Source organism: Crassostrea angulata, chromosome 8 (assembly GCF_025612915.1).
Source record: "Crassostrea angulata isolate pt1a10 chromosome 8, ASM2561291v2, whole genome shotgun sequence".
Classification (NCBI taxonomy): domain Eukaryota; kingdom Metazoa; phylum Mollusca; class Bivalvia; order Ostreida; family Ostreidae; genus Magallana; species Magallana angulata.
In genome coordinates this window covers 33,239,784-33,251,498 of record NC_069118.1, presented here as the reverse complement: position 1 = coordinate 33,251,498, position 11,715 = coordinate 33,239,784, and the positions used below count along the sequence as shown (strand labels likewise).

At 33.9% G+C, this 11,715-nt stretch overlaps 2 protein-coding genes across 2 annotated transcripts; both read right to left on the bottom strand.

Annotated features, from left to right (window-relative positions):
• Window positions 1-761: 761 nt before the first annotated feature.
• Window positions 762-1,844, bottom strand: LOC128160344 (caveolin-1-like). Its single transcript, XM_052823651.1, has 2 exons — window positions 1,684-1,844; window positions 762-1,352 (listed from the first exon to the last, which is right to left on the bottom strand). Exons 1-2 carry the CDS (start codon window positions 1,750-1,752, stop codon window positions 1,026-1,028), a joined length of 396 nt encoding a protein of 131 aa, XP_052679611.1. The 5' UTR covers window positions 1,753-1,844; the 3' UTR covers window positions 762-1,025.
• A 5,617-nt stretch (window positions 1,845-7,461) lies between these two features.
• On the bottom strand, window positions 7,462-8,932 carry LOC128160355 (caveolin-1-like). Its single transcript, XM_052823665.1, has 2 exons — window positions 8,773-8,932; window positions 7,462-7,983 (listed from the first exon to the last, which is right to left on the bottom strand). The coding sequence occupies exons 1-2, from the start codon at window positions 8,830-8,832 to the stop codon at window positions 7,657-7,659; spliced, it is 387 nt and encodes a 128-aa protein (XP_052679625.1). The 5' UTR covers window positions 8,833-8,932; the 3' UTR covers window positions 7,462-7,656.
• Between the last annotated feature and the right edge of the window lie 2,783 nt (window positions 8,933-11,715).

Here is an 11,715-nt window from a genome sequence, read left to right as displayed (position 1 = left end):
TATTTAAACATAAATAAGCAAACCCCGCTGGCGCCTCAATTTGGCGTCACTTGTATTATGGGTTTTATAGTACAAAATCGATACGTAGTGTTATCACAGGCAAAGACACTGGAAAATGTAAATATATACATTTAGAATTTACATGAAAAATAAAAGAATAAGCAACGTCGAAGCACTATTAATAAACTTCTGAAAAATCTAGAGTATATTGCTTTAAATTTTTTGTTGAAATTTTGTCAGTGGTATTGAGGTTTTCAAAAATTAATTGTTTTAAATTTTTTTTTTGTTCTTTTGACCGACTTCATTTAAAAGATATATAGATTTTACCTTACATGTTGGAACTATTCTAGAAGAGAGCACTTCTAGATCTGTGTATGCTTCGTTACCATAGCAGTAGTAAACAAATGTAATTGACATTCTGGTAATCGAATGGTGCTGTCCATTTAAAGAAACCAATCAATAACTCATAACTTTGCAATAATCATGTGTTACGGGATTACAGACCCCAGCCTCCTAAAGGCTACCCCCCCCCCCCCCCAAAAAAAAAAAGAGAAGCAATTTTCATATTTTGAGAGCTAACGAAAGATTAAATTGACTGTTTTATGCAGACTATCATAATCCAACATACCGGCATTATCGTCAGTCGTACATTTCCTAATAAAACAACTAATTTTCGAAAGAAACAAAACCCGCCGCCTATTTGATTCCAAACACAAAATTAAAAGTAGAAAATTGATTGTTTTTATTACAGTTGAAGACTAACTGTGTTATATACACATATTATACAAAAATATATAAATATGTTTTTTTTTTAATCCAAAGAATTGTTTTTGCCGAAGCAAATGAAGTTATTCTACTGTTCATTCTAATATCACTCCAAATTCACTTTGCGCGAGGAAATTAAAGGTTTGTTTTAATCACAGCCGCCATGTTCTCGCATTAAATAATTTCAAAGTTTGAGAATATAAGGTTTATATCACCCGAACTGTTTCACACTCAGTCGCACATAGCATTGACTAAACAGATCATTTCTTAAAATGATGGAAGATTCCACCACAGGACTCGAAGCATGGCGTCATGCAGCAGTTGATGCACATAGAATAAAGACGTTGGCAAACCCCGCAGTTGATCTCGAGCCACTTGAAGCATGGAGTGATATACCAGACGTGGTAGAAGGCGATGTAGGCAAACTCACATCCCCACTCTGCGGCGATGCAGCAACCGAAACACAGGGTCAGAAGTTTGTAGCAGAGGTTTTTCCAGAGGTTAAAGCAGGCGTGGGACAATTTCCAGACGCAGTCAATACTGTGGGTACCGTCAGGCTCGCCGAAAATATCGTTGAAATGAAGAGTCTGTAAAGCAAGAATTTTGGAATTTAGGGAGGAAACATGGAGCAATGAAATCCTATAACATTTAGCAGAAAATATCATTATAAGCAAAAGTCTGCAGTTTCTACAAATTACAGAGTTTATGGCTAGTATGAAGAAAAATTTGATCAGAAATGTTACATTAATTCTGAAAAGGAAAGCGAAATGATTTAAAGATAAGTTTTCACTATAATTCTTCCTGGCTTTTGCCTTTTCCTTAATGGTATGCTACAATAAATTCCTTCAATATTCATTTTTTCTCCCTCCTTTTTTTTTCTTGTTTTTTTGAAAACTTTCATTACACAACACCGCTTACCCCTAGGTGACTGTTTAATGCATTTGGATCTCTGTGCTCCAAATCGATAGCATCGCCGTCAGAAGACATTTTGAATTTTTTTTTTAATTCTTTAAGCGAGTAAGGACGGTGTGTCTGGTCCGACTTCTAGCTATGCTATGGTACCTGGATACCAGTTTCCAACAGTTATATTCCTTTAAAGACTAACACAAACTCATTGACCAACAGTGATTGTTGTTGTAGTCAATGGCAAAATACTCTTTACTCTTTATTGAACAGAGCTGACTGTAAAGATTTTCGATTTTTATTTTTCTTTCCAACTTTATTTACTCAGCGTTTAGAAATTTGCATAGTAGTTACGGGCAATCAGTAACCTTAAGCCATTAGATGGGCCGATTTTTTAAATTTTCGGACCGCATATATAGCAAATGAAAACATGGCAAAAGTTAAAAACATAGTAAATAATACCAGAGTTTTGATTTACATGTACGAGTTCAAATTGTTTAATTTACACTATAAAATTACAAAATTTTGAAGCGAGATTTATATTGACGGTTTATAAAACGTTTATAAATACATTTAAAATATACGTCCTTTTTAATGATATTTTTTTATTCCTTCAAAGACTATACACTTCAAAATTGCATGTGTTACTTTAAAAATTTAAAATCAAAGATCTCCAAACTTAACTATGATCTATAAGTTCAAAAATCTTTTATATTATATTCTATTAAATTTTTGATTACATGAGAGTGTATTATAAACAAATTATATAATGAGATGTTCTGCAACGTGCACGTGATGAGAGTTTTCACCAAAATTGTGTTCGTGAAAAAAAATATTAGAAATAAAAGCAGGCGACCCTTTGAAAGAATTTTAGGTAAATTTCTGATGATTTTTAGCAAAAGGAGGGACCAGTCTATGCACGTACCAATGCAACACATGAAAAGCAATTGTAATTGGACAATGAAAAGACTGCATTGTTAATTCCTTTCACTCCATGGGCTTGTATAAAAATAAGTATAAAAAAGAACAAGACAAGTTTGGGCTGTGTTTTGCAAAAATGTCCTATTATATCTCTCATGTTTATCGCCAAAAAAAAAAATTATGTAATCATTTATTAGTCCCCCTACCGGTGAAACCGGAGGGGAGTATAGTTTTTCTCGAGGTTTATCAGACAATATGGCCTCTTTCGTTTTCCAGCCGTTTTTTTTTGCATTATGGTTTGGCGAATTGATTTCAAATTTCCTGTGTAGCTTCATAATGATGCCCTACAGATAAAGAATGAATCTATCCTACTGTGTCAGTCGATCCAAAACAGCAGTTATCTATACTCGAGTGTAACTTGCGTTTATGTCTATCCACTCGTTTTAAAGATTTTTAATTTTTTTTTAATTACGCTAGTGCACCTACAAACTCGAATGGACCAACATTGGATGAAAACATGATGAAGAAATCAATTTTAAACTACACGTTTTTCATTTAATTTACTAATGGGGTTTGGTCTTAAAAAAAATCTTGAACAAAATGTTCTCCAGACCTAAATCTTTCTAGCAAATAAATTGACAATTGTTTCAAAATTGGGGATGCCGGTAGGAGACATGTACAGTTTCTGAAATACTTTAAGAATGCTTGTTGTATCGTAGGAACCGTTACACTCTGGGCTTTAGCTAAACTAAGCCCATCATGATAAGTTGTCTCCAATGATTTGTGATCAAGACCATTTAGCGGTGGTGGGCCGGGATAACCGTAGTGCCAGAACCTGTGGGGACATTTGCCGTGATTTTTATTTCCGCATAACTAGAACTTAATTCTGGTCAAAATGTCTGCTGTGATTTAGAGAAAGCCACGATTCAAGAACGCATGATTACTTGACATTTAACTGAATCAACAACCATATTGGTGGTATTAAACTAATTATTTAAGTTTGATCTGATTCCGATAATTGAAATATATGGGGAAAAAAACCTGAAATTATAACAAAAGGAATTCATATTCTTACTTGTACAAGTTTTGGTCCTAATAAGTGATTGAATTGTAATTATGATAAAGGACTATATATGGTATGGGCCTAAAATGGCCCCCTAAAAGGAATATCATTATTTTACTGCAATTCTTTGTTTTCTTTGTACAGAAATATATGTGATGTTTTTACTTCATGTTCATTTTGATTCAAGTGCCCACTATTTAGAAATACGGCAATGTAAAGACAACCTTTTCCCGCCATTTTTGCAATTTTAGCATAAAAAAGCTTGTTTTCAAGCAGTTTTTCTTTCAGGAAACATAGAGCGCATGCTTGAACCAACAAAATATTTTAATCAGAGATGTATCTAGCCAAGTCTAATAAGTGACAAAAAATTTGTCCTGGTTCAAGCATGCGCTCTATATTTCCCATTCGTAAAAAGATGAGAAAAATGTCAATTTTCGACTGATTTTGATTGAATTATAGAAATAGCGTCACTTCTGACGTCATATACTGCAAGTGACTGCAAATAAATCAAACAAATATGTGAAAAATATATTTTATATCAACTCTTCTAAATTATAACACAACATTTTATTGTACCCGAAACACTTTAAAAAATGGTGAATTATGGGGGCCAAATTTTACTCTTATCATATATAGTTCTTTCTTTTGTTTCATATCAACGCTGTAAAGATCCTTGATGAATGGGAAGAATCCTTGATCATTTATGAAGTCATAAGTATAAAGACCTTAGGGAGAGGGTGGTCTAAGTTTCTGAATTTTGCCTAATCTCATTTGATTGTATATTTGAATAATAAAATGTGATCAAATCAAATGAAACAAGGAAACAATAAATCCACATTGATATAAAATAATAATTTCTTCAATTACTCAATGTCTTCGATTCAGGCACGTGCATGTAGCAAACTTTGATATTGCCTAACCTTTCTAGCTGTTGAGTAATTTTAGCTTTTAACGGAGTTTCTAATTTATTTTGTTTTGGTGTTTTCTTTAATTTGTTGGTTTTGTTGTTGTTGTTGCTTTTTGGGGGGCAGGCATGGTCCTTGATTACTTCTGGGAAACGATGCTACGTGCAAGTGTTTCTTTTTAAAGTTTCTTTTCTAAACATGACTGGGTTAAATCGCATGAAACATGAAAACTCTTTACAATGCTTCAGAAAACGAGGGATCATGCACAATGGTTTAGTTTTGTATCCAATTTCGGGCTACCTATCGACCAGACGTTCGTGGCATTGTTTCGTTAAAAAATGTCATTGTGTTTTGCAAACAGTCCCATTTAGATGTTGCAGGATTAAGCTGAATGAGGCTGAAATATAACAAATACGAATATTCATATTTAATCGTTAACTCTTTGTCGGTGCGTGTATATTCAACTGGTGCACCGTAGAAGCGGTTCCAAGCATATTGACTTTATTTTTTTCAAGTGCATGCGCGGTGTTTTTAAAAATTGAATTGATTACCGATCGAAAAATTTCTGATTGTTTGAAATGCGCCAGTTAATACGCAAGGCTTCCTTTCTAACTTTAGACCCGATGAAGAATCGAAATATCAAATTGTATAAAAAAGAGAAAATCGATTGTATATTAAAAAAAACTTTTTATTGTTCTGGGTATGGTCGTTCAAGATCAGCAAACTAAGCACTAGGTTAAAACAGGAGTGAAAGCTTACACATTGTGGCATCCTACCAAGCTATTCCCCAACTTAATCATATTAATTCACAATCAGAGGAAGTCTCTGTCTGAAACATGTACCCCTTTTTGCGTAAAACTAAGACTTAATTACGCGCAATTTTCCAAAGGTTGATTCCGACAGTTACAAAAATTGTTAATTTGTGACTCATACGGCTTTCATTCTGTTAAATGATTAGCGAAAAAAATTATCCCGCGAATATTAGTTTCGACACAAAATAAAGATATGGCGTCATGCTATTTCCACCACATGACGTAATTACTGTATGGAAAGTGCTAATCAAAAATGTGGTTGATTTGGATCACGAAGTATATTGATTTGGGTACCCTTGCGTATGTTTGAAAATTCAGAACTTCAAAGGGGATAATGTAGGCTAAATATTTAAGAAAAGCTAGTATTAAAACGCTATCAGAATGTTCATGAAACTTATTTTTGTATAGTAAAGTATTTATATGAATAATGTTCCTGAAGCCGACATGATAAAGTAGACTAGGTAAACTTATATAATTTGTATAGTCCTGTGTATAATAAATGCATAAAACACAATAAATAAGCACTGCCCGAGAATAAGTATAGCCATCATGACAACAAAGAGAAGCTTTCAAAAAGTTATTACGCAAACATTTATTATAGCTTTTTACAAAGACGGTGAGTATATATTTGGAGTTTTGCTCCAAGCATGGAGAAAAACCTACGATCGAATTTAATTGTAAATGCCTGGTATATACATGTATTTTTTGAATATATAGCGATAAACATATTTCCTTGTCAACGTCCAAAGTCTATATTAATGGTCAAATAGTGACAAATTAACGATCAGTCTTATGATAAACGCTTGCCATAAGTCTTTGAAAATCTAAGCAAAAACTGTCGTGCGATCTGTTAATAACGAGCTGACAAATCGCAACTGATCGTGGAATTTATTGTTTCAGGGTTTAGGTAAAAGATGTTGGATCTTTCGAAGTCGATTCTTCCTTATAAGATTCTTTGAGCTTTGATACGGTAGGGTTACGATTGACTTATTTTAGGTGACACAGTCTTTCACGATCTCAACCCTCGGTATGATGTACAGTCATTTTAATAAGACCTACGACTTTGGATAGATGTATCAAACAGCAATGTGACACAGCCCTGTCTAGCTGTTTCATTGTTGACCATTCAGTCGTGGTTTACTGAATTCAACAATATTTTTTTTACGAACTCTAAAGCTTTGTCTACTTTTTTTTTGCATATTTTCTTCTGTTTTGAATTAGCGTTTACTTATTTTTGCAACTTGTTTTGAAATTATACCGAAAATCTAAGGCTTTTAAAAAATGTTTTTGACAATATCTAGTAAACGTATCAAAATGGTCATAGGCGTCGGAACCAGGGGGGGGGGGGGGGCGGCTAGGGGAGGGGCTTAGCCCCCCCCCCCCACTTTTTTTGCATAGTTTGGCCTAACTATTAGGCACATATCATAATAGGGGCTTCAGCCCCCCCCCCACTTTTTCTCGCAGTAACGCAGTAAATATAATTGATCTGAAATTGACCTTGAAAACATATTGAAATATTGAGAAGTTGGAGTTACAGGTATACTAGGCCCCCCACCCCCCTCCCCCCCCATAGGAATTTCATGATTTGGGGAAAAAAATTTGGTAGGTTAGAAATTTTTTTTGGAACTATAGGTATACTCCCTTCCCCCCCCCCACCTCCCCCACGGATTAGGATTTTCATGATTTTGGGAATTGGGTTTTGTCAAGATTCTGAGGATTAGTCTAGCCCCCCCCCCCCCCCCCACTTTCAATTTGCTTCCGACGCCACTGATGCTTTAAAAGAGGATGGCATAGCATACATTTGGACAAATTCCATTGATGTCTTACAGCCGATGTCTGAATGGCCAACGGTGAAATAGACAGGCGTACGTCAGATTCCTGTGTGACACCAGCAACTTCGAAATGGCGCTAAGACATTTCCGGTTAAAATGTATATGATTCAAATATATGTGTTGGCTAGCCGCTTTGTAAATTGGCTATATCATTATTGCTACTTCAGTTGCCATATATGTAAGTAATAGACCCGACATAAGTATTTCTTTGTAACGTTCATCAACCAAATTACATGTAAATAAAAAAAAACGAATACTAGTAACTGTCTTTAAATAAAAAGGAACTTTATTTCTCTCTTACATAAAAACATGTACACATCGGCGAAAAATCCGAAAACTTTGGACATGAAATATAAATATTATTTATCACAGATGCAATGTGAAAAATGAATCACATATAAAGTTTGAAAAACAAGTCAGACGAAGACTAGAAAAAGTTTAATCAGTTGCTATGTTCATTTCTTAAAATGATGGAAGATTCCACCACAAGATTCGAAGCATGGCGTCATGCAGCAGTTGATGCACATAGCATAGAGACGTTGGCAAACCCCGCAGTTGATCTCAAGCCACTTGAAGCATGGAGTGATGTACCAGACGTGGTAGAAGGCGATGTAGGCAAACTCACAGCCCCACTCTGCGGCGATGCAGCAACCGAAACACAGGGTCATCAGTTTGTAGCAGAGGTTTTTCCAGAGGTTAAAGCAGGCGTGGGACAGTTTCCAGACGCAGTCAATACTGTGGGTACCATCAGGTTCGCCGAAAATGTCGTTGAAATGAAGAGTCTGTAATGCAAAAGGACTTGGACTTAGTTTGGAAATACGGGCAGTGATATTTTGTTATTAAACTAGCATATTAAATTTTGAATTTAAATAAAAATCCACACAGGGAGTAAAAGAAAATTTCAATTTACATGTTGAAATTTGAAAATAAAGACTATCAATGTTATTTTTAATATTAGTTTTTTTTCTTTACATTTTTCTTTATATTTGATTTTGTTTTTCAGTTTTTTTTTCTCTTCAGAGCTACACATTTTGCGACTGTGTGTTAATTTTCATTTATTGCTTTATGGATCCACATTGTGAGGGTAATTCAATGTTTCCGGTCTGCCAATAACGTGGATTGCACAATAGACGGTGCCCATGGAAACCCAAGTGTCAACAATTCTCTCTCTCTCTCTCTCTCTCTCTCTTGATATCTTAAAAAACTGGTTGAAAAACTAGTTTTATAAATTATAAGAATTTCATTTTATAAAGAACCACCTGCATTCTGTTTTTGAGTACCCCCCTCCCCCCCCCCCCCCGCAGCGTAAATAAAACGAACGTTCATTGGATATTTTAGAAAAAAGATTATAATCAATTAATTCTAATTCTAAAATTAGTTTTAAATCGAACAAGATAGTTATTTAGTTTCATTAATTTCTAGGCATAAGAAGTTAAAAAGAAATTCAATTACACGAAACCTCTACCGCGTGTTCTTTTCTCAATTTATTATTTTAAATATATATATATTTTTTACATTTTTCAAAACAAGATTGAAATAAAAAAAAAAAACGTAAACTCTAACACACTTACCCCTAGATGGCTGTTCAGAGAGTTGGGATCCCTGTTACTAAGATCAATTTCGTCTCCCATATTTTTGCTGTTTGGTGTATATAAGTATCTACAAGCCTCTGCTAACTAGCTGCCGCCGTCTGCCGTTGACTGACCAGGAGTAAGTGATTGCTGGCCCGACGCTACGCTACAGGTCTATATGGAAACTGTTTGTGTGTGTAACTCGTTGTCCATGGCAAAGCGGGCACTGTAGGTATTGCCAACACAGGGTCCGGTGGTCACTCACACAAAAGATGTTTATTTTAACCCAAACCGTTAAGTCAACAATGGACGATCAATTTATATGTGAAAACACTTTCGATCTTTTGAAATCGTTGATTGAATTTTTTTTTCTCTCCCCTGTTTTTAAAATTCTTTCGACTTTTTATGGTCGATGGTTAAAATATGAACATGGTGCTCTAACGTTTATTTTGACTTTATTCCGAGATATACTAATTTCTCACATACATAAACAAAATAACACTTTTAAATTTTGGGGCAAAAGCTATTGCATCTTTTACTGCAATGAAAATCAATATTTCATTTAGATGATTTCGGAAAATATAAATTGCCTTAAATGGCACGGTGTATATTCTATGGAATAGATTAAATAGGATAAATAGCCACATCAGAACTTCCTTGAGTTTTTTGGATTTTGATTTATCTAGCTATAAACTTTAATATAGGAAAGAAAAAATCCATATATTTTAGCATTGAAATTTGAATCATATTATAGACCTCCTCTATATTAGAGATTGATATGGTGTAAACATGGCCACAGCCACCCAGCCTTCTTAAGGAAGTTTTATAGAGATAAGAAAGTAAGATAGAAATGATTGACAGTGACACTCAGGTTTTGATAAATAAACAAACTGATTTTAAGGACACTTATATTCGCTTTAGAAAATGATTAGTTCATATATATTCATGTATAGACCTAGATATTCATAGATAAAACAATAACATATGTACGCTATACAAAAACCCACCATTTTACTACTATTCTGCACGCAGGTATACAAATACTATCATTTTGGTTCTTCAAAATAAAAAAAAAAAAACTACACAAGTATTAGGTTTGACAAATAAAGTGATTTTCTTTTTTGTAATTAGTTACTGATATGTAAATTTAAGTCTGTAAAAAATAATTTAGAAAAGACATTTTTTGTTTTTGAATAAAGTCACTGACAACTTCCACTGGAGAAACTGTTATGCATAATCAGTTTTGAAAAACGACGAATTTTTTTTGGTACACCGGGAAAAAATATTAACACAATGATAAATATTGGTATTTCGGGAATTCTTCCCAGTCTCCTATTGTTTGGTTGATAACGTTTAATTTTGTAAAAACATTTCGAATGTTATTTGTTTGAACTCTTACGCAATTGTCAGCAATTAAATGGATCAATGTGAAAAGAAGTTTAAATCCTCTTTAATTTTATCTGACTCGCTCGGACGAAAACTTGTCTATGCACGAAAAACGGGCCGCATTGTTGGAATGTGTCAAATATCGCCTTAAGAAAATTTTGATTTCACACATTCTTAGCATGAATATGGACTTTGAGTGGGAAAGGTCTTGATTAAAAAAAACACCCCACACTCTAGACCACTATTTAGACCAGGAAGTGATATAAAAAGAGAGATAACTCGTCCTCCGTTCTCTTCCAAATTTAAAAATATTTGGGGCGTGCGAGGTATTAAACTGTGGCTCGATTTTATAAATGAAATTTGAAATTGCCATTCATTCATTCATTCATTCATTCATTCATTCATTCATTCATTCATTCATTCATTCATTTATTTATTTATTCATTCACTCAAGACATTATATAATTAATAAAGTGCCGCTTCCTGCACGTGCGGAGGATGCGAGTGGTCAGCGTTTTGAATTATACATATTAATTATACATAATTATATGTGATGCTTGTGCAGTTCTTCTATGAAAAAACAACCGAAGGTTTCGTTTCTTCAATTTTTTCAATTTATTTCCACTCAAACTGTCAACGTGACGGTATGTATACATGGGGAACATATAACAATACAGATATTTATAGATGAAGATATATAGTGTCAGAGGTACATGTTCAGTACAAATTAGGGAAGGGAATAAAGAGAAATAAAGTACAAATATTCAAACAGGACAGACAGATTAAAAAAAAACAAAAAAAAAAAACATGTATAAATAAGCAGAGTCTTTAAAAAAAAGTTTTTACGTAGACAATAACGAAATTTTAATGTGTTTGGTCTTTCACAAAATCGAGTAGGTTTCAAGTATTTTGTCTGATACATTAAAGAGCATTACATTCTATTAAAAAAATGCATTTCATCGGCTATTGGATTATTATTACATAAGGTAAAGCATTTTTCATTAAGAGGGAAAATTCCTAACCATCTACCAGTTTCTTCAAGAATTCATTGATTTGACGTTCGTAATTTAACAAGTATTTTTTTTCTTTGTCTGATAAACGTAGAGGAAAATTAAGGAACGCCAGAGCATGTGCATGCAGGTCTTATTACTTAGCAAATAACTATCTATGACCAATTATGCTTATGAAAGGGGATAAAAGACTCATTTAATTGATTAAATTAAAATTCACTTTCATCTAAACCAGAAACCTGTGAATTCAGTTTATTTGGCTTCTATATCATGATAAGATAAAGAAAACCCCATTTAAACAAGACATGCTTTGTCTCTACTTGTTCTTTGAGGAAACTGTTCACATAGCTTACCTGTAATTAAAATCTATTGTTCTCTACCTGCGCCCCATGGTCACTCCAAACACCTTTCTTTTAGAGAGAATTATCTAAATCTTAGCTACGAAGTGGTACTGGGGGGGGGGGGGGTGTGCACGGTAAATTATCATAGTTTTGCTACCTGAGTTTTAATCCGAGATAATTAAACTATATTTTACCCGTAGATGTAC